This window comes from Hypanus sabinus, chromosome 23, assembly GCF_030144855.1.
Source record: "Hypanus sabinus isolate sHypSab1 chromosome 23, sHypSab1.hap1, whole genome shotgun sequence".
NCBI classification, from domain to species: domain Eukaryota; kingdom Metazoa; phylum Chordata; class Chondrichthyes; order Myliobatiformes; family Dasyatidae; genus Hypanus; species Hypanus sabinus.
Genome location: NC_082728.1, coordinates 58682559 through 58706036, shown reverse-complemented (window position 1 = coordinate 58706036; position 23478 = coordinate 58682559). Strand labels below are relative to the sequence as shown.

General features: G+C 41.7%; 1 protein-coding gene across 3 annotated transcripts in view; it reads left to right on the top strand.

The window, feature by feature from the left end:
• LOC132380222 (ATP-dependent DNA helicase Q5-like) overlaps positions 1–23478 on the top strand; it is a 54186-nt gene that overhangs the window by 2589 nt on the left and 28119 nt on the right. For all 3 annotated transcript variants that reach the window (XM_059948931.1, XM_059948930.1, XM_059948932.1), the window contains exons 2-5: positions 15010–15131; positions 16129–16647; positions 21345–21450; positions 22832–22943. In XM_059948931.1, the coding sequence (XP_059804914.1) occupies positions 15010–15131; positions 16129–16647; positions 21345–21450; positions 22832–22943 (859 nt within the window). The remainder of the gene's footprint in view (positions 1–15009; positions 15132–16128; positions 16648–21344; positions 21451–22831; positions 22944–23478) is intronic.

Below are 23478 nucleotides of genomic sequence, written 5' to 3'. Positions count from 1 at the left end.
GGCATTCGATTTGGTTAATTGGAATTTTCTTTACAGAGTTTTACATAGATTTGGTTTCCATGACACAATTATTAAAACTATACAGGCACTATGTGACAATCCTACTGCTAGGATTAAAAGCAATGGATATTTATTGAATAGTTTTACCCTAGAAAGGGGCATGAGACAGGGTTGGGCATGGTCACCACTACTCTTCGCATTATATCTGGAACCATTAGCTCAATACATCAGATAAAATGAAGGTATCAGGGGAATTACTATTAAAGGGGCAGAGCATAAATTGGCCAGTTACGTGGATGACATTTTGATATATCTAGGGCAACCAACTTTACCTAAATTGATGCAATCTTTTGAACAGTATGGTCAATTATCAGGATACAAGATCAACATAGATAAAACCCAATTGCTTTCATATAACTATACCCCACCAAGAGAAATTGAAAGTAAATATCCCTGGGCATGGCAGACAGAGTCTTTCAAATATTTGGGCATCATTATGGCAAAAGATTTGGCAAAATTATCAGAATGCAATTATCCACCTTTGAATAAAAAAATTAAGGAAGATTTAACAAGATGGAACCTAATTCCTTTTTTTTCGTCTCAGTCCAAGGATTGAATCCATTAAAATGAATATATTGCCCAGACAATTATCTCTTTCAGACCCTACCAATAGAGATTAATCAAAATCAATTCAATGAATGGAACAAGATGTTATCGAGGTATATTTGGTGGGGTAAAAAGCCTAGAGTTCATCTCAAAACTTTGCAATTAGCCAAGGAAAAAGGCGGAATAGAGCCTGCCTTCTCTTAGAGATTATTATTTTGCTGCACAGTTGAGAGCTGTGATGTGTTGGTGTAACCCATCATATGACGCTCAATGGAAAAACACTGAGGAGGGGATACTTTCCATCCCCATACAGGCAATTTTGGCTGATAACAACCTACAAGGGTACATAAATACTATTGATAACTCATGGGTGAAATGGACTCTTAAAATGTGGGAAACTATTATAAAATAATAAAAATTAGAGGGAGATATAGCAGTTCTTAAATGGTGTGCGTATGACTAAGATTTTATGCCGAGTAAACTGGATGCTAGATTTAAGGACTGGACAGCTAAAGGAATAACAGTTCTTTGCAATATAATGAAAGAAGGAACACTGTTCAGTTTTGAAATGCTTGAAGAGAAACACTTATTAGAAAAACAAAACTTTTATCGGTATTTGCAGATGCAACAGTACATTAATAGGAGGGTTAAAAATGTAACCAAGGCAAGTACGTATTTGATAGAGCTATTTAGAAAAGGATATAATTCAGATAACGGTAGTAGAATCATTTCAAGCATGTATAAGAGTTTGTCAAATCTTAAAACACATTTGACTTCATACATTAAAACAAAATGGGAGAAGGAAGGAGGGATAATTATATCCGAGGAAGAATGGACAACAATATGGAGATATCAATGGAAGTGTACCAGTTCACAGAAATGGAGGGAGTTTGGATGGAAAAGCTTGATAAGATATTTTATTACACCCTCTCAGAAATCCCATTATGATAGTAACCTCCCTGTTTGCTGGAGGAATTGTGGAAATCAAAATGCAAATCATTATCATATTTTCTGGGATTGTCCCGTTATCAAAGACTGCTGGAGTGGGGTACACAATGCCCTACAAGACATTTTTAAATGTGAAATACCCTTAGAAAGTAAGACCATATATTTTGGGTGTACACCTCAAGAATGGTTGAAAAGAGGTAAATATTTAGTGAATGTACTGCTGGTGGCTGGTAAAAAGACTCTTACTAGGAAATGGTTATCACAGGAGAGCCCAACTTTAAATGCATGGATGGAAATTACAATGGACATTTACAATATGGAGAATATAACAACATCTGTTAATCATAAGTTGGAACAATTTGATTCATACTGGGAAAAATGGTTTAACTAAATAACACCTCATGGACCTGATTTTATTCTCACAAATCGATGAATATGTTGGAAAAAAAATCACTCCCTGCTTATACATTGTTTTCTCCTTTCGCTTGTTCTTTCTTTCTTTCCTCTTTTCTCTATAAGAGTATATCTCAGATAAATATTACGTGGAGATCTGTGGCAAATATAAATATATGATATGTACAGTATCTGAAATACATCTTATGCAAATGTTTGAACTTCAATAAAAAAATAAATTACAAAAAAAACTGTAAAAGGGAAATAAAAAAAGTAATCTTGCTTAAAATATTAAAGAATTGTGTCATCTTTAACTTTATGCCTTTTGGAAATAAGTCATCTTTTACTCACCTATTCACAGTAACAGAAATTTTGACCAGAGGTGCACAAATTTTTTCAGGCCACCGTAGGTCATGATGAAGTTAGTGACAATTATGTCATATTCATTCTGAAGCAAAGCTGCTTTCCTCATTACAACAGTCCTGTAAGCACCCTTCTGCTTCCCTTGTGGTCCTCATTACTGGTGCTGCAGTCCAGTCACTGCAAAAGTACAGCCAGGTGAGCAGACTTATTACAGTACAGGTGTGGGATGGCACTGTAAGTATTCTTGATAGTGTGGTGGTTCCTCTGGTTCCACGGTAATGTGGTGGCAATAGTTGGTCAGAGATTGCTTCAAGTTCGCCTGGTTGGTGTCCCTGCAATGATCTGAAAGAAGGTACGCTATCATCATGGTGCTCAGCTCCTCCAGTGCCAATCTGAGATTAGTCAGGGGTGGAATGCACATTTGCAACCAGGACGATGGTGGAAAATTCCCACAGCACATAAAATAGATGACACAACCACTAGATGTTCCAGGTCTGAGAGAGGACCATGCACCGTGAGTTATTCATAAAGTAAACACCATCTCCTCAGCCTTTCCCTGATGCTGCTATCTGGGCCACGTGGTGGAAGGTGAAGACCTTGGGCTGAAGTGCTGCGGCTGGAATACTGGGAATAAGCCATGTCTCTGTGAATCATGAGCAATCCCTGATGTTCCTCTGGTACTGCAACCTTGCTCTTCGGTCATCCATTTTATTTTTCAGAGCCTGCATTAGGAGAATGGCACAGAGTGGAGGCCTCAGGGCTCTGCATTTCAGTTTTGCCTGCACCCCAACGTGTGATTTATACCTACTCGTGTTTCTCCATTGTTCATTGATGTAGGTATGAGATCAGTTTCTGATTGACCATGTGGATCATGCTGTCCTTTCTCATGTGTTTCTTAAGCAATACATATGAATTGCTGGAGGTACTCAGCAAGTCAGACAATATTGACTGTTTATTCTCCATAGATGCTGCCTGACTTGCTGATTTCCTCCAGCATTTTGTGTGTGTTGCTTAAGATTTCTTGCATCTCCGGAATCTCTTGTATGATGTGTTTCTACTTACAACACAAATCCAGGCTGTTATCTCTGTTATGAATACTTTCTCTTGGATGTCTCCATTGTCTTCAAGTATATACTGAAGTCTTTCTAAACAGTACTATTTACATGCTTTTTATAGTTTAAACACTTTGGAAACAGGAAAATTTTGTATAAATCATTGATATATTTTGTAAAAAATAGTGGCCCGAATGATAGTCCATGGGGAACACCTTGCAAGGTTGTCCAAGGCTACAAGATCTACTTGTTGGAGTACTCTGTGAATCTCTGGTTACCACATTATCAAAGTATTTAATTAAGCTTGAGAAAGATACAGAAAATATTTACAAATATGTTCTTGGACTGGAGGGTTTGAGTTATAAGGAGCGATTTTAAAGAATTACAAGGCTGAGGCTTTTCCCTGGAGTAAAGGAGACTGAGGGGTAACCTTATGGAAGTTTATATAATCATGTATGGGTTTCTGGAATGAGATGACGGGAAGACAGTACAAGCAGAAACAATTACAGTATTTATAATTGTTTTGGAAAGATTCAGAGGGACCAGGGCCAAAGTCTGGCAAATGAGGATAACACATTGGGCTTTCATGTGCTGTATAACTCATGAATCTTAGAACACTTATCTACTATTTTCAGTTTTAATTTCAGATTTAGTATCTCTGTTTTGGTTTGATTTTTATGCGATATACTTTGGTTTCTGATCTTAGGTCAATTTTTATTCCATGGGTTCCAACCTTATCTATTGTACTCAAGTGTTTTTGATGATTTATCACAAATGTCACCTACTACATTTTATTCATCTGCCTTCTCAATAATTTTATCAAGAAGTTCAGTCAGTTTAAGTTATCAGAATTTGACTTTAATAAATCTGAGGCTTTCCTTAATTAGCTCAAACTTCTTTAAGTATCTTGGAAGGAATTTTGTTACTAGCTAGATACTAAGGGGTTAAAGAGTTTTTTTCACAGTAGCCTTAAACTGCTTCTGCAGGACTGCTGTGAAGATCAACAATCTTCCTCTTTCCTCATTCGTTGCTTCTGAAATGTTTTCCAGCACAGAGGATAAACTGGTGTTTAGTTCCTTTGCATGTCTTTGAGATTCATTTTAAGCAAGAGCATTGTTGGATCTATGCAGCCTTCTTGCATCTCAGAGGTCTGGAATATTATCAACGCCAATTGTGGCTGAAGTATTTACATCTGGCATTCTTGACCTTTGTCTTCTTTATTTTCATTCTATTCATGAATTCTGCCAGAAAGTAGCAGTCGTATACCAGTAGAAAGTACCTGGCCCCTCAAGCTAGGCCCACCACTCAATTATGATCATGGTTGATCCACACTGGCCTTGGGTCTTTTCTGATTCAGACTCCCATAGCCCTCAATTTCCTGATCTTTCGAAATTACGTCTCTCCACTTTAAATACACCCAATGATCTTACCTCCATAACCCTGGGCCAGAAATTTCCAGAGATTCAGTACCCTATATGTAAAAAAAAATAAATAAATCTGTGCAATCATGTTTTAAATAACTGTTCCCTAATGTTGAAACTCAGTCACTCTTTCCCCTTGTTCAACACAAGTGAAAATGTGTCAGTTCTGTTTTGTCATCTCCCTCCCAACCACCCCAGAATCTTGTTTGTGTTAATAGGTCATCCTTCATTCTTCTGAATTCCAATGAATATAGACCCAACCTGCTTAGATTTCCTCAATAGGATAAACCTCTCATCCTGGGGTTTAAGTTGGTCAACCTTGTTAAAATTGAGACAACGTATTTAGGATTTCAACTGACCATCTGCCTCTATGCATCTTTCTTTCTTTCTTTCTTGCACGTACACGTAATTGTGTTTACATTCATGGATGTCATTTGGGTTTAGTTCAGGTTAGCAGCCATCCTGTTCTCTTTTCCCATCTTGTTTTTTTTTAACCTTCTGCTTCAGCTCTCTATAATTAGCCTGGTTCCCTCTCGAACTTTTCATCTACTGTGCACCATGTGCTCCCTAAATTTCATGTTTTTGTCTTTCAATTAAGTGTAGGAGATTCCCAACAATGAAAACTGGTCAGTTTAACCTTATTAGTATAGAAGCTTTAAGAAATAATTTTCAGGTGAATTAATAGGCCCTGAATTAAATGGAGACATTGGAGTTAAGAAAGCAAATTAATACAAGTTTGTTGCAAGTAAATTACTTTTGAAAACCTGATTCAGTATTTTTAAAGCCAGGAAAGTTAGAAGATTATGTGTTTCAGGGGACTGACAAAGTTGGTTAGCTACATAATTCCCCATGGAAAAGAATCAGGCATAGCTATTGTTCAACAGGGAAAAGCAGAGGATTATGATAGATGGTTGTTTTTCCAGATTGCAGTAATGTTTCCAGATTTAGTGCTAGATCACCACTTTCTTTCTCAACATGGTAACTTGAACACAATGTGAAAAGGTTCCAAATTTTTTAAGAGTGACCTGTGGTTAACAGTGAGGAAAATGGCGACAGAACAAAACATTAATCAGCTTCTGGTAGAATGAACAGGTGGCAGAAAGGAAGTGTGGTGAAGTGAAGTGACACATTTTGTTAGAAAAAAAATGAGTTGACATTGTTGATGAAATGGCAGCTCTAAAAGGCATAGAGGAACCAGAGCCCTGCTGAATGTGTTGGAAAAATTCATTAAGAGAAGAAAAAATATTTTGTTTGTAGTGTTTCAAAAGCTCAATTTAAGAAAGGAGGGTTAAGAATCTGTAAATTATTCAGAAGGACTATAGTTTGTATTTATGAGAAGATAATAAGATGGGCTGCAGAGGAAAAAGTGGGGAACGTGGCACAGACCTAACTCCAGTGGTCAAATTCTGACACAAATGAAGCTGAAGTAATAAAGGATTGGAAAGAAGAATATTAGCAGCCATCTTTAAGAAAAAGGTGCCGGGGAAATTCATCCCCATTAAATCTGTCATGTGCAATGGGGGAATTGTTAAAGACCGACCCAAGGAAGGACATGATAAAGAACTACAAAGAACTAAAATTGGTAGAGTAAGTCTTTGTGGCTTTCTGGGCAGAGGACTTTGACATTTTAGGGTTATTTGATGAAGTGTTGCAGATTGGGAATGTAGGAAAGTCAATGGATAATGTTTCAAGTTTGAAACCCATGAAATAGTTGGAGAGTTATCGAGGTGAACTGGCTTCCAGCTGCACTGAAAGACACATGCATGCAGTTACCCAGGGGTGACATTTAACTCAGCAAAGGGTTGAATAGTTGAAAACAGATATTTCACTTAAAGCAGGGTGAACTGAACTGCTTGGCTAGGGGATATTGATACTATGAAAATAATATGTTATAATTAATTAAAATAAGTTGAAGGATTTAGATGATGAGCTGTTTTTAAACTCTGGAACCAGCAAGATGAATTTTGCCAATCCAATGTTGAATGGATAAACAACTTCAAGCTTTAAATCAGCAGTCGCACTCTAACCACAAAGCATTTTCACCATCATGCAAGTTTACTTATCATGCTTTGAATAACTGATGATAGTGCGTGAGCAGAAGTGTCACATTTCTACTAATGCCTTTCAATATTTGAAAATAATCAGAATCTTTGAGTTTGAACTCTGAGACAGTGCAGTTTCAGGCCATTTAATTCTAGTTTACCTGGAGGCAAGTGCTGGAATGTATTACATGGGAAATTATTGAACATTCGGAAAGAGGCTAAACAGGTTTCGAAGGATGGTTCTCTGATCAACTGTAGAGTTTTTGGAATATGAGCTACATTTATGGCAAAGTGTACAATAACTGTAAAGCTTTGTAAACACTTCACCATAATGCTTGAAGAAAAATCACAAAAGGAAATAAATTAAACACTGTGTGAATATATAAAACAACTAGAGATAAGCTTATATTTTGTATGTAGAATTACAGTGCATAATAGAAGAGACCATGACAAGATTAGGAGAGAAACCAAATTAGAACCATTTAAAAGCCAATGAAGAAATTATACAGGAAGCAAAGTAGTAAAATGTTTTACAGGCATTCTATTAAAATAAGATTGGGATGGGTATAGGGCCATCCAAATAATCTAGATTATTAGTTTGCTGCAGTATTTAGCACAGAGGTAGAACAGATCAACATGATATTGGATGAGATGTTAAGTGATGAAATAACATTTAAAATAAGAAATACTAAATCATTTAATCAAACTCAGAAAAACAACTTTAACTTCACTCACTCACTCCAGATCAAAGACATGGGAAGCTGTGTGGGCCAAGGCTACACCTGTCTCTGTGGGTTACGTACAAATGTCTGTTTCAGTCCTGCTCAAGTCCCCTCCCCCATTGTCTTTCTGGCCCACAAATGAATGTATTGATGTTACGTTCCACACTTACACAGAACAGTTTCATCACTTGTGCTGCTAATTTTCACTCTGCTCTCACCTTCCTGTGGTCTCTGACTCTACCTTTCTTATTCTGGATTTTTCTGTATCCCTCTCAGAATTGGCCAGCTACAAGCATCCTTTACCAGGCACCCAATTGTCCACACTTCCTCTATGGACTTCATTTCATTCTCCAGTTTCTTCTGTCTTTTTTGTATTTGCTCAGATGATGTGATTCTCCACATGGGTCCTTTGGAGATGTTTGGCTTCCAGACTGTGGCTTCCCTTCTACCAGACTTGACTATATTTCTCACATCACTGTGCAATCCATTTGAGGGCAGAGCAATAATAGAGTACCCATGGTTCTCATCTTCTACCCTACCAGCCTTCACTTTCAAAGGATTATCCTTTGCCATGTTCACAAGCTTAAATAATATTTCACCACAAGACTCATCTCCGTATCCCAATCTCAGTTTAGTAATTTGATGAGATCGTTGGCAACTGTCTGGTACACACTTTCACCTCCAATCTGTCATTCCCTTTTTTATGGTATTTTTCCATGCAACTGCAGGAGATGCACATCTGTTCTTTTATCTCTTACTGTATCATCATTCAGAAACCTAAACTCTCTTCTGAGGTGATACAGCAATTCATTTGCTCTTCCAATTTAGTGCATTGCATTTGGTGCTCACAATTACATTGGAGTAACCAAAAAGATTTGGTGACCGCTTTGTGGAGCCCCTGCATTCAATCTGGAGGGGTGACCTTGAGCTTCCTGTTACCTGTCACTCTAATTCCCTATCCCACTTCCACTCTGACTTATCTGTGGTCTCCTACAGAATGCACAACTTTCTCTTATCTTTACCTAAACAGTTTTTTCATCCATTTTCATGAACATAAGCCTCCCCTTTCTACTGTTTTTGGTCTGTCATTAATTAACAGAGCTGCTCCCTCTTTTCCTGGCATCCCCTTCTTCTGAAGTGTCACGTAACCCTCGATAGCCCAGTCCATGTCACCCTGCAGCCATATTTCTGTAATAGTTAACAGATATTTACTCTCAGACAATAATTCAGAAGTTAGAGTCTACAATATTCTGTTTAACTTGGTGCCTAGCTCCATTCACCATGTGGAATGTTTTTTTTTGTTTTCCTGATATCATTGGTCCCAACATGCACTATGAACATTGTCTTCTCCCTCTCGCTTATTCTTGTCTTCAGTCCAGAGCTGAACCAAGGTACCATCCTGAGGACATTTGCCCTTCGTTACAGTGCACAGTATGAGTCCTCTGTCCTACATTGTCTTTTACTACTCTACAGTCTTCATTCCCATCACTTGAATGACCTCTTCTTGATGGCATGGTCCATGATCTCATCTAACCTCGAGCTCAGCTCTAATCAGAGCAAGCTGAGCAATCATCAATACCGGTGGCAAGTTGTACAGCTGAGAATCCTGCTGTCTTGGTTCTCTTACCTGCCATGTTTGCAGGCACACTTCCTGCACTTGATTATTAATTGATTGAAAGATCATACCTTAAGGGGGTGACTGATTTTGGGTATAAACTGTCCAGGTGATTTTCATTGGCAACACGAGTGAATCTGCAGATGCTGGAAATAAATAAAAACACAAAACGCTGGCAGAACTCAGCAGGCCAGACAGCATCTATGGGAGTGACGACGTTTCGGGCCAAAACCCTTCATCAGGAGTGAAGTAACATGGGATGGTCGGGGGGATAAGAAGTGGGGAGAGGGATGAAGTAGAAAACTGGGAAGTGATAGGCTGAAGGGAAATGGGCTAGGGGAAGGTGGAGAATTATGGGAAACAAAAGAGAAAGAAAGGTAGGGCTGAGGGGAGATTATAGTGAGGGGGGAAAAGAGAGAGAAAGAGAACCAGACTAAAATAATAGATAGGGATGGGGTAAGGGGGGGGCAGGAGTATCAATGGAGGTCTGTGAGTTGAATGTTCATGCCGGCAGGTAGGAGGCTACCGAGCCGGGAGATAAGGTATTGCTCCATCGACCTGCGTGTGGCCTCATCTTGACGATAGAGGAGGCCGTGGACAGACATGTCGGAGTGGGAGTGGTCTGTGGAATTGAAGTGTGCGGCCACAGGGAGATCCCGCCACTGCTGGAGGACTGAGCGCCGATGTTCGGCGAAACGGTCTCCCAGTCTGCGGTGGGTCTCCCCAATGTATAAATGGCCACATTGGGAGCACCGGATACAGTACATCTCCCCAGTTGATCCGCAGGCGAAGTGGTGCCTCACCTGAAAGGACTGTCTGGGGCCTGGGATGGTGGTGAGGGAAGAAGTGTGGGGGCAGGTGTAGCACTTCTTCCGTTTGCAGGGACAAGTGCCTGGAGGGAGGTCGGTGGGGAGGGATGGGGGGATGAATGGACAAGGGAGTAGCGTAGGGAGCGATCCCTGCGGAAAGCCAAGAGTGGGGGGGAGGGGAAGATGTGGCTGGTGGTGGGATCACGGAGGTGGCGGAAGTTACAGAGTTTTATGCGTTGGATCTATATGCTGGTAGGGTGATAGGTGAGGACCGGGGGACTCTATCCCTGGTGGGCTGATGGGGGGATGGGGTGAGGGCAGAGGTGTGTGAAATACGGGAGATGCGATGGAGGGCAGAGTTGATAGTGAATCATTGCTGTGTTTTAAGCATCTGTTGCTCAGCCTCAAGCTGAGAGATCCTGATCAAAAGCTCTTGAAGCTTCAAACACTTATAGATTTGTCTGCCCTAGATTGCATTGGTGCAGTACTGAGATGCCTTTTTTATTTAAGCTGAGTGCTGCTTGGTTATAGGACTATGCTGGTATTGATAACATATCAACAAGCGTAAATTGAATGTTGCCACATTTTTTATTACTAATTTTTATTGCAACAAATTACATTCACTACAACCAGTTGTCGATTACATTTTGACTGTTTAACCCAGCCACCCCGCAACCCTAATTGCCAATTCTCCTCCACCCCTCTCTCTCCCCACCCCACCAACCAACTGAATAGAGTGCATACACTGACAGAGCATTCCTGTTTTAACAGATCTTTGAAGTTAGATATCAAATTTGTCCACATTAAGATTGTGTTTGGTCATGCATCATTTACTCTCGCTGATGATAATTCCAGGTAAGAAATGTCCAAAAAGCTCCGAAGCCAGTGAGTACTTGAAATATCATGAGGAGGTTTCCAACGCTGGACGACAATCTTCTTAGCTGCAGTCAGGCCTGCCAGCCAGATTTTGCTTGTTTTTTTCGTAAGGGAAATGTGGGAGTCATCAATTGGAAGATGTACAGTGGAGTCCCTAGGTAATTGTACCCCCGTTAGTTCTGTAAGTGTACTGGTAACCTTCCCCATAAACCAAAAACCCCTGGACATTTCCATACAGCATGTATAAAAGAGCCAACAGTTCCGTAGGGGCAAAATGAGCAATATGGATCAGGAAAGAGACCCATTTGATGTCTAATTCTCAGTGTTAAATATGCTGTATGACAAAATTTCAAGTGTATATACCGATGATTTGGGTTTTTTGAAGCACCAACAGCATAATTCTAAATCGCATCCCAGTCTTTAAGTCTTGTCCCAATTCAGATATGTCCCGATCCCAGGCTTTCATTTCTGATGTGGGCATACATTTCTGGGAGTTTAACTTATCATAGATATATGACACTCTCTATCCTGAAGCATTCTATATCCAACTTAAAATGAGATGGTCCTTTAAATCTGTCCCTGTAGACTTTACCAGCTGATCTTATTCTAAAGTAGAAGAAAAGAGAGTGTTTATCAATATTATATTGAGATACCAGTTCTTGAAAGCTAAGGATAGTAATTGCTCCATTAATAGCTTGAAGAGTGGTAATACCTTTATCCTCCCAAGTTCTGTCAGTGAATGGTCCACCCCCCCCCCCCCCCCAGATAGAAGATGATTATTGTTCCATAATGGAGAAGATTTGCACCATACGCTTTTAAATTTCAAGTGAGGCGGTGCGGCATGGCAGCAGCGGCCTTTCAGACCTGGTGTTACTTCAATATAATTTTCTAATTTAAGTTTGAGACACAATTTTTGATTAGGGCACATGGATAACAGAGCGACTATCTACCATCACCAGATACTACTACAATATAGAGATTGGCCAAAAACAATCCTTCACGAAGATCTGCTGGTTAAATTACGTGACCTCGGCTTGCTGAGGGGAACGGGCCTACAGTCCCCTAAGTCGCCTGATGCTGGTGGCCGGAGGTGGAGACGTCGTAAGCGATGTAGCAGAAGCGAGGCAAGCGAGCAGAGATCCGTGCCAGGCAATAAGCAAACCCTAGCCGGCTGGCTCTCCTGTTCATTCTGCTCTCCAATGTCCACTCCCTGGACAATAAATTGGACTACACCTGACTCCACCGAAATACTCGGCGGGCGTACAGAGTCTGCTGTGCGTATGTTTTTTTTCAGAGACGTGGCTCACTGTTGGAATTTCAGATGCCACTGTTCAGCTGGATGGGCTCGCCTTGTTTTGAGCAGACAGGGATGCAGCTCTCTCTGGTAAGACTCGCGGTGGTGGCTTGTGTGTTTACATCAATACGGAATGGTGCAAGAACTCTGTGCTGGTTTCCAGACACTGCTCATCGCTAGTGGAGTTTGTGGCTGTTAGATGCAGACCATTTTATTTACCACAGGAATTCACCTCTGTCCTTATAGTCGGTGTCTACATTCCCCCTGGCGCTAATGCTAAGCAGGCGTTCTGTGAACTGTACAGGGCTATTAGCAAACTGCAGAACGCACACCCTGATGGACTGTTTATTGTCGCCGGAGATTTTAAACATGCGAACCTTAAGTCAGTGCTCCCCAAATTCCATCAGCATGTGGACTTTGCAATGGGGGTGGGGGGGAACACATTGGACCTGGTTCACACAATCATCCCCGACACACACCAGGTGAAGCCCCGCCCCCACCTCAGATACTCAGACCACATCTCTGTTATGCTAATCCCAGCATACAGACCGCTCGTCAGGCGCTCCAGACCAGTTCAGAAGCAGGCGAAAACCTGGCCAGCAGGAGCCATCTCTGCTCTTCAAGACTGCTTTGAGCACACTGACTGGCACATGTTCAGGGAGGCTGCAACCGATGGCGACTCTACCAACTTAGAGGAGTACACAGCATCAGTGACCAACTACATCAGCAAGTGCATTGATGATGTTACTCTGTCCAAGACCATCACTATACGTGCCAACCAGAAGCCATGGATGACCGCAGAGGTGTGTGTGCTGCCTTCAGACAGGCAACAAGGCAGCTTTAACAACAGCAAGGGCCAAACTGTCCCGAGCCATCAGAGGGGCAAAGCGTTCACATGCCCAGTGAATCCACAGCCACTTTCAGGACAGACGACACGCGGCGCATGTGGAAGGGCATCCAGGACATCACCAATTACAGGACAACATCACCTGCCTGTGCAGGTGATGCCTCCCTCTCAGATGTGCTGAGTAACTTCTACGCTCATTTTGAGGTGGAGAATGATGTGGCAGTGAGCAAATCCACCCCTCCAGGTGATAATCTCACCTGGTCCCTCAACACCAGCTCCATAGCAAAGAAAGCCCAGCAGCGTCTCTACTTTCTGCGAAGGCTGAGGAAAGTCCATCTCCCACCCCCCATCCTCATCACATTCTACAGGGGTTGTATTGAGAGCATCCTGAGCAGCTGCATCACTGCCTGGTTTGGAAATTTTACCACCTTGGATCGCAAGACCCCACAGCGGATAGTGAGGTCAGCCGAGAAGATCATCGGAGTCTTCTCTTCCCGCTATTACGGACATTTACACTAAATGCTGAATCTGCAAAGCAAACAGCATTATGAAGGACCCCACACACCCCTCATACAATCTCTTCTCCCTCCTGCCGTCTGGGAAAAGGCTCTGAAGCATTCGGGCTCTCAAGACCAGACTATGTAACAATTTCTTCCCCCAAGTTGTCAGACTCCTCAATACTCAGAGCCTGAACTGACACCTTGCCCTATTGTCTTGTTTATTATTTATTGTAATGCCTGCACTGTTTTGTGCACTTTATGCAGTCCCGGATAGGTCTGTAATCTAGTGTAGTTTTTTTTTTGTGTTTTTTTTTTACGTAGCTCAGTCTAGTTTTTGCACTGTGTCATGTAACACCATGGTCCTGAAAAATGTTGTCTTGTTTTTACTATGTACCAGCAGTTATGGTCGAAATGACAATAAAAAGTGACTTGACTTAAGAATTTTGATGTTGCCACATTTTATTAAATTCTGTAAAATAAACATTCAATTATAGAAAGCTTTCCACAAAACTTTACTTGGAAGCAACTGCTTTCCTTGGTTTTCAACCTTGAATGTTGTTTGCAATTGGTTTTCAGGCTATGGACCTCGAAGACCTAATGTAACATGGATTCCCTGTGTTCCTGCACACTCGGAGCTTCTGCTAGGAGGTTTGCTTTATTACGGCAACTGTCACAGTTCAGCTACTGTTTCCTGTCCCGTGACACTTGGCTTCACTTGGTTCATTTAGTCTGGAATTACTTGCACTGAACATGCCTATAAGTACTGTTTTGTGGGGCCCATTTATTTATCAGAATTATTGAAAATCCTCTGTTAAAGGAAGTGTTTTTCATCCCTTTGGTAACTTTTCATTACCAGTGGAACATTATTCCTACCGTACAAGCTCAAAATGTTCCAACTACAGTTGTAAAGCAACTTATCTCCTGCCTGTAACTGAATCTCAGGATTGTATATGGAGACATTTATGTACTTTGTTAATAAATTGACTTTGAACTTTGGACTTTAAGACAATTGTTCTCACACTCCTGCCTGCCAAAGGGTCTTGGACCTAGAAGTTAAGACTGTTGCCCTTTCCACAGATGCTGTTTGACTTGCTGAGTATTTTCAAGAATTCTGTGTTTTTAATCCTGTTTGGTTATTTGTGTTTCATCTCCCATAAGTTTCTGAAGTTCTGTAGGATCTCTGAAGGGAGCAAAGTAGATTGACTCTGAAATGAGCACTACTCAGGTGGGCTTTGTCAGCTGAGGAATGACATATTTGTTTCAGGATCATAGCGATTTTGATGAAGGTTCAACAAGCTAAAGTATTAACTGCGTGTGTGTCTCTCCTCCTCTTCCCCCCCCCCCCCCCCCCCGACCCTTATTTCAGATTTCTGGTATCTGTGATTTGTTGCTTTTTGCTTGAGCATCTTGCATCTTTTGAAACTTAGTAAGTTAAAAGCACTTGTGTAAATAGAAGTTGTCTGAGAGTAAATTTAGTTCTTGTACTGGAGCTGGGACTAATAATTTTTTTTTTTTTTGCAGGTGATAAAGATGTCTTTATTTGCATGCCAACAGGAGCAGGGAAGTCTCTGTGTTACCAGTTGCCAGCTGTGATTGCTAAAGGTGTAACCATTGTCATCTCTCCACTGATAGCACTTATTCAGGCAAGTTTTGTGTTGGTCCTTCTCTGCTTGCTGTGCTGATCGTTGAAGTGCAGGATCAAAGCAGAGGCCTTATCTAGTTATCCACGTGACATGTGAACATACTAATTTGGAACAGGGACATCCTCAAGCCTGCTTCACCATTAGATAAGAACATGGCTGACCTAAAAACCTCAGCTGCAAATTCCTATTTAACCTTGGTAACCTTCTGATCCTCTTGCTTATCAATCTATGTACCTACCACTACCTTAAAAATATTTAAAGACTTTGTTTCCATCCCCTTTTGAGGAAGAAAATTTCAAAGATTTAAAATCCTCAAAGAAATTGTTTTGCCTCATTTATCTAATCTTTTGAACCAGTAACTCTTATTTCTCGCTTCTCCCACAAGAAAAAACATTTCCTCTAAAGCCAATCACGCATGTTGGCGATCACGCATGTTTCAATCAAGTTCGCTCAATTTCTGCGGATACTGCTGTCTATTCCTTGTGTCATTGGATTGGCTCAACACAAACCCTCTTTTGCTGGGATTTTCTTTCCTGTCCAATAGTTGAAGATTGAATGTGTACCTAAAAAACAAAGGGAAATAGTCAGACTAGGACATGGTAATGTTCACCCTATCAGATGAGGAGGATAGGAGGTCTGAATTGTCCTTTGCAGTAAATGTTTGTGTGGCTGTGGGTTACTCCGAAGGATGCACATTGTCTGTGGAATCCAATCTGGTGGGCATACAATATTGAATATCTGCAAGATTGTCCTGAGAAGTGTACTTGAGGTTAGTGTGTTTGGAGCCTGCCCAGCAGTGTGTCCAGTATACACAACTGTGTACCTTGGGATTTCCGTGCCGAGTGTATAGTGTTTGATGTTTGGGTTCATTCATCAGTTATGTTAATTTTCCTAAAGAGTGTGAAGTATAGTGAATGGTATTTAATATCTATGTGCTTGGTCACTAGACTGCAGTGTATGGTGTTTAATATCTGAGATATATGTATTTTTTCTGCAGGATCAGATTGAGCACCTGCACATCCTGAAGATACAAGCATGTTCCCTGAACTCCAAGAACCCCCTTGAGGAGCGGAAGAAGATCTTATCTGACCTCCAGTGTGAGAACCCCAGCATCAAATTGCTCTACATCACACCTGAGATGGCTGCCTCCAGCACTATGGGCCCTGTCATTGACTCCTTGCTGGCCCGGAAGCTCCTAGCGTACCTGGTTGTTGATGAAGCACATTGTGTATCACAGTGGGGGCATGACTTCCGCCCTGATTACCTCAAACTAGGGCTTTTACGCAGCAAGATATCCAATGTCCCCTGTGTAGCTCTGACTGCCACAGCCCCTAAGCAAGTGCAAGACGATGTTGTTGCTTCTCTCCAGCTGAAAGTGCCCATTGCAATTTTTAAGACTCCGTGCTTCAGGGCGAATCTATTCTACGATGTTCTCTTCAAAGAGATTCTGAACCAGCCATATGTAAACCTAAAAGGATTCTGTGAAAAGGCTTTGGGGACAAAGAATTCTTCAGGGGTGTGTAGGAGTCTTTGTTGTACTTTCTGATCCTTTAAAGTGCTGCTACTGGCTATATACTTGGACATCAGTTTATATACACTTTGCCTAGTTTCATCAACTAATTTTTCTTGTGTATGACAGGCAAATCTGATTTTCTTAAGTACCACTCTTCTCTGTAACGTAGATTATGATCAGATGTTGAAAACTAGGTTGACCCTAAGTTCCACTTTCACAACTTTCCTCAACAGCCCTGAGCCAAGCACTTCATGACTGAAGCTTCGGCTGTGATCAGTAAATTCAAGGATCATCATATCTTGAAGAATTGGATGGTTTATGTGATGCAGAGCTGATCCATGTACCTTGCTGTCGAGGTGAAGCCATACATACCATTGGTGAAAGTTTAATTTGCCATAAGGTTCAGAGAAACTCTGAGGGCTCTGGAGTGCAGGAAGTGCAGAGGTGAGATTAAGAAGAATGTTAGGAAGGCAAAGTGAGTGCATGAAATTACACTGACAGCTAAAATAATGGAAATCTGTAGGCATTCCATAAATACGTGGATTAGAAAGGGAAAAGTGGGTCCTCTTAAAGGGTGTGTGTGTGTGTGTGTGTGTGTGTGTGTGTGTGTGTGTGTTAGTGTTATCTGTTATGCTGGAAGTTATAAGTAAAGTGCTGAATAATCTAACCTCTTAGCCTGGCATGTTACATGTTGTCTCATTGCCTAGTTCAGAGCCATGCAGAAGGGTAAACAGAGCTTTGCCATAACCCACTGCTGAATGTTGTCAGACAATTAAACAGTTACTGACCATCAAGCAGTCTGCTGGAGGAACTCAATGGATTGCTTGCTACTTCAGGTTCCATCACCTGCAATTTTTTTGTGTCTCCAGCTAAATGGAGGAGACCGCTCCTAGAACATCCGCATCATCAATGTTGAGGCCTGGCATACATACACTAAAGACAAGATTGTATCGTTTTCAAACAGTAATACCACTCGCGTGTGCTACCTCTTTAGCACCCAGTCATTATAGGAACACGTTTTAACCTTTCAGACTGAGAGGCCAGATAATGTGCCCAGGAACTATCTTTACCTTTAACCAAAATCTTCCAGCACAGTTACAACACGGTCATCAACCTCTTGCCTGGTTAAGTCTTGCCCAAAGAAAATGACAAATATAGTGTGATTAATTATGCACAGTCGGGCTTCCTTCAGTCGTCAGCAGAATGAGGGAAAGAATTGACTTAATATTCTGCTCACTGATACTCATTTTGCCAGCCCACATGTCTCTGGACTCCATTGCAGCTTTTGTCTAGATATTGGCCAAAAAGCTGAATTCCTGAGAAAAAGTGAGCAGCTGTCCTTGAAATCACGGCAGTACACCATTCACAACTCCTCAGGCAACAAAGTAGACAGTATATGTGTGCTCCATGATACAAAGTATTCAGGAAGTTGCTGATCAGTGGCCAGTAACATTCATGAGCTGCAAGTGTTGGGCCATGGTCCTAAATCCAACTCCTAACGAGAGAGTCGAACCTCTCCACTCTTGCCATTCAGTAATACTAGCCTTGCTTGGATCCCCATCAATATCCTGGAGGCAGTCGCTGTTTACCAGAAAATCAACTGGGTGAGCCCTCAAAATATTGTGGCTTCAAGAAACATTTAAAAACCAGATGCCCTGTGCCTCTCCTCCCCCCATACAAGGCAGTTGTGGGCTGTACAGGAATGTTCTCCATTTACCTGGATGCGTGCAGTGCCAACACCACTGAAAGCTCAGTGCCATCAAAAGCAAAACAGGCGTTTTCATTGGCACCGTGTCTACCACCCGAAACATTCATTTGCTGTTGGGTACATTTTGTACCATTGTCAAATTGCAGAGCAGCTATTCTGCAGATGCAAGAGATTGTAATCGCCAGAACCTGGAGCAACACCTGATCTTCAGTGAGCAGCATGTGTGGGGAAATGAATTGTTAGCGTATCTGAAATGAGAATAGATCTTGCCTTACCGCTCTCAGTTCTGAAGCAGAGTTTCGGTTCTGAAGCAGTTTCAGCCTGAAATGTCAACTGTTGCTTTCCCCTACATATGCTGCATGACCCACTGAGTTCCTCCAGCAGGTTGAGTGTGTTATTTTTTCTGGCATCTCACAAAGCCAGGACCTCTATTGCCATTGAGGGTCAGGTCTTCCAGTGAAAGGGATGACACAAAGGTTCAGGGTGTTGTGAATAGTGTGGAGGGCTGTCAGAGGTTACAGCAGGACATCGATAGGATGCAAAACTGGGTTGAGAAGTGACAGATGGAGTTCAACCCAGATAAGTGTGGAGTGGTTCATATTGGTAGGTTAAATATGATGGCAGAATATAGTATTAATGCTAAGACTCTTGGCAGTGTGGAGGATCAGACTGGGGTCCGAGTCCATTGGACGCTCAAAACAGCTGCGCAGGTTGACTCTGTGGTTAAGAAGGTGTACGGTGTATTGGACTTCATCAACAGTGGAATTGAATTTAAGAGCTGAGAGGTAATGTTGCAGCTATATAGGACCCTGGTCAGACCCCACTTGGAGTACTGTGCTCATTTCTGGTTGCCTCACTACAGGAAGGATGTGGAAGCCACAGAAAGGGTGCAAAGGAGATTTACAAGGATGTTGCCTGGATTGGGGAGCATGCCTTATGAAAATAGGTTGAGTGAACTCGGCCTTTTCTCTTTGGAGCGAGGGAGCATGAGAGGTGACCTGATAGAGGTGTATAAGGTGATGAGAGACATTGATTGTGTGGATAGTCAGAGGCTTTTTCCCAGGGCTGAAATGGTTGCCACGAGAGGGCACAGGTTTAAGGTACTGGGGAGTAGGTACAGAGGAGATGTCAGGGTTAAGTTTTTTTACTCAGAGAGTGGTGAGTGTGTGGAATGGGCTGCTGGCAACGGTGGTGGAAGCAGCTATGATAGGGTCTTTTAAGAGACTTTTAGATAGGTACATGGAACTTAGTAAAATAGAGGGCTATAGGTAAGCCTAGTAATTTCTAAGGTAGGGACATGTTCGGCACAACTTTCTGGGCATGTATTGCGCTGTAGGTTTTCTATGTTTCTGTGTTACCCCCGCAGATTCCTTTCAAGGTCTAAGATGTGGTCACTAGGTCTAAGATGTGGAACTCACCAATGTCTCTGTGTGAGCAGCTTCACTGTTGGGAAAACAGAGGTTCGGGAAGGTATTAAGTTCAGTTGTGGATGGACAATAAATGCAGCAATTGTCTGTGATGTCAATGCTCTGTAAAGTGTTAAGCTTTGAAAAAAGCCTCATCCTCCTTTGTCTGAAGTACTGTGAATGTGAGAGTTAGTGCCCTACTGGTCCCTTTTACCGACACACGTCGAGTGGATGGAAAATGAAGAGCAGCTGCTTTAATGCACATCCTGTTGATAGTGAGCAAGTTCAATCCAGTTACGCCATTACCATGTGACCGAAGAAAATCAGAGGCAGAGTTTACCTTTCCCTCACTGTCTGCCTGCACATTCAGCATCTCAACCCAGTGTGAGCAGCTGACGTGCTCTGATTGCTGAAGTTTTATTCTACAACAAGACATCGTAGAACAAGGAAAAATGTTAATAGTGACATTGGCGTTTTTGGACCACGACTTGGGGGGGAGAGAAACAGAAAGAGATGCTGATGAAGACTTGGACCTGAAATGTTAACTGTTGCCCTGTCCACAGGTGTTTCCTGACTGTTGTGTTTTTTTGTTTTATATTTCCAACATTTCCAGGTTTTTTAACGTGTTCCTTTAGCATTGGAGAAAGCCACACAGTCAATCAATAAGGTCATAACCAATAAGTGGCATTTCCACTCTCTCACGTAATTTGTTTCCTCTGATTTCTATAGTATCCAAAAGTCTATTGATTGAGAGAGACTCTATTGTCCTGTGACATTGAGAATTTCCAAGATTTATGTCAATAATATGAGATTATGTTCTGCGGCTAGAGGAAGTAGATCTGTTGCACTTATCCTGTTAGTTCTGTTTTCTGGAAACCGATCATGTTTCCCCACCTGTTTTTACCTTGTCTAGGATATAGAGGGCTAATTTCCTAGCCCATTGTAACCTTGAGTCAGGGACCAAGATCTGATTGCTTACTCTGCTGTAAACAACATCTTGGGGAAGCTTTGTCACCGTCCCCAACCTCACTGCAGATATTTAGACAAGCACTTATGGCAGGTAAAACAGGCTGCACAGTTTTACTATTGGCCAAGGCTAGCATGGTTTCTAACATTTGATAAATTTTTGAGTGCAGAGATGGTTAAAAATTAATTCAAAATAATACTCAACTTTTCATTTGCTGATTTAACCTGCAGGTATAGAGTTAATGGGTGTCAGGTGCTGCAGTAGGCTGATTGGTACAGGGCCTGAGAATTTGTAGTCTTGTGTTTTATTTAGGGTGTCACAACAAAGTTGCCATTGGATGAGGGGCAGTGCCGGACTGTGGTCCCCTGAATCTGCAATTGTTACAAGTCACTTGGCATGGGTGCGCAGGTTCAGGATTTAATTCAGCTGAGTGCTAGTGGTGCTATTTGAAACCACTGGTGAAAGCGATAACTCCACTTTTGGTTAGACTACCAAAACATATGGAGCAAAGGTGAGTTACTGATCAGTATGAAATGGTGCAGGGTAATTTGCTTGTAGTCAGGTTAGGTGGTGCAAGTGTGCTGAAGCAGGTTGCTCTCATGTTATTCTTCCTCTGCAGAGGTTCAGTGGTTGCGGCATAGTTTATTGTCGGACTAGGAACTCGTGTCAAGAGGTAGCAGAGGAGCTGACAAAGAGAGGAGTGGATGCTAAAGCGTACCATGCAGGTATGTAATACCAGTAAAAGCACCAAGGATTCTTTGTACCTGGAGCTATCATAATGTGTTGTATTATAATGAGTCTTCTATTTGTTCAATTTATTTAATAATGGCAACTGATATATGCTACTAATAAAAGGCACTGTGTTCATGGAAGTTCATTTACCTTGTTAAAATGCATTCCTTGTGGTTAACTTTGTTCTACCACTAGTTAATCTTCACATTTAGCAAGTCTGCTTAACTGGTTTTACTAACTCTGTTTAGCTGGTTTGTCCTAATTCTGGTTAATTTTTCTGTGCACTTTCACCAGTACTACTATTGGTTAACAAATTCTACTTGGTTGCCACATCTTAACTCTTGTTAAACTGTGTAATTTTTAAATTCTGTTTACCTTTGGAATGAATAGATTCTAGTTAACTGCTGCTATTAATTTTAGTTAACCATGCTCGGTACCAATTCTTGTTAACTTCCAGTGCTACTAATAGTACCTGATGTCTGCATGGTGTGTATAATCTCTGGTTACCTTCAGAGTCATATACTTACATGCATAAATGTTAGCTTCATTAATTTGATTATAAAGCTGTAATTTATATAGGTTCCTGCCAAGGTGTTACTTATAACAACACACACAAAATGCTGGTGGAACACCGCAGGCCAGGCAGCATCTATAAGGAGAAGCGCTTTTGACCTTTCGGGCTGAGACCCTTCGTCATGCTTACCTATGTTACTTATAGTGGAATTATCCTCCACCCTCTCCAAATTTTTTGATTTTTTTTTTTTACTTCTCTTTCACATTTTACAGCACTTAAAAACAAATCTATTTTATTGAGTTTTTGGTTATTTGCCCTTTTATGCTTGAGAATTGGATTTTGTTTGATAATGCCTGAGGATGCTTTGCTATGCTGGGAGTCCTGTATGAATGCTGCTGTGGAGAGAGAAGGGAAAACAGCTGGGGCTTTTGCTGATCCCATGTGGGAACTGCATGTATCATCCCATCCTCATGGGTGAGCAGTCTGTTAGAACTGTGGAGCTGCATCTGACTGGGTTGGGGCTCTAAGAAGACAGAAAATTTCTTGGGAAATTTTAACATGAACTTACTGCCCAAAAAGTGGACAAAATAGATTCAGTAATAACTGGGGAAAAATATGTAGAGTTGAAAAAGAAAGGCTAACAGAAGTATGAGGAAAAGCAAGGGAATGGTTAATTTGATAACTCTTTCCTGGAGTCAGCAGAGGCACAATGGGATGTGTGCTGTATGTGTGTAAAATAAAAATTAATTTCATAAATAGTATGTTACAGTTGAAAGTGATTCCCAAACTATGTAGACGGGTGTCTCAGCAGGCACTTCATATTCTGTGAGCTGAATGCTATGTTCCTGTTGTACTGACAGGGCTAAAGAACTCCGAGCGTTCAACAGTGCAGCAGGAGTGGATGGAGGGCAAGGTGCCAGTGATTGTGGCAACCATCAGCTTTGGAATGGGTGTGGACAAGGCAAATGTTAGGTAAGTGTCCATGATGTGAATGGGAATGGCGACTGAGTGGCAATCTACGTGTCTTGGGAAGGGGAGTGAATTATTTCTGATTTAGATTGGCTGATTGTTTTGTCCTGGATAGTGATGAGACCTTTCAGTTAGACAGACTGCTCAACTGGAGGTTGACAGGATCCCACTGTCAGTATGACTTATTTGGGTCAAGCATGAAAGGAGACGGTAAGTTCTTGGGTTTGTAATGCATGCTCAGTGCACTGCTGTGCTGAAATACACGAACTGTAGCGATGTGCTACACACAGCGCTGAAATAACGCCACGCAGTCGATAAGTCATTTGGAGACTAGTTTATTCAAACTTCGCAGCGCTGGCATTTAATCCCTAGCACCCGCCCTCTCTGGGCGGAAATGACGTCAGAGGGGCCTTACCAAGTCTCCCCCCGCGTGCTGGCTATTTGTGAGCCGGTTCGCCTGCGCAGAAAGTGAGTGCCACATAACCAACCCCCCCGATGTCCACAGTCTGGATCAGCCTCTGTTTGGGAGGTCTGCCTC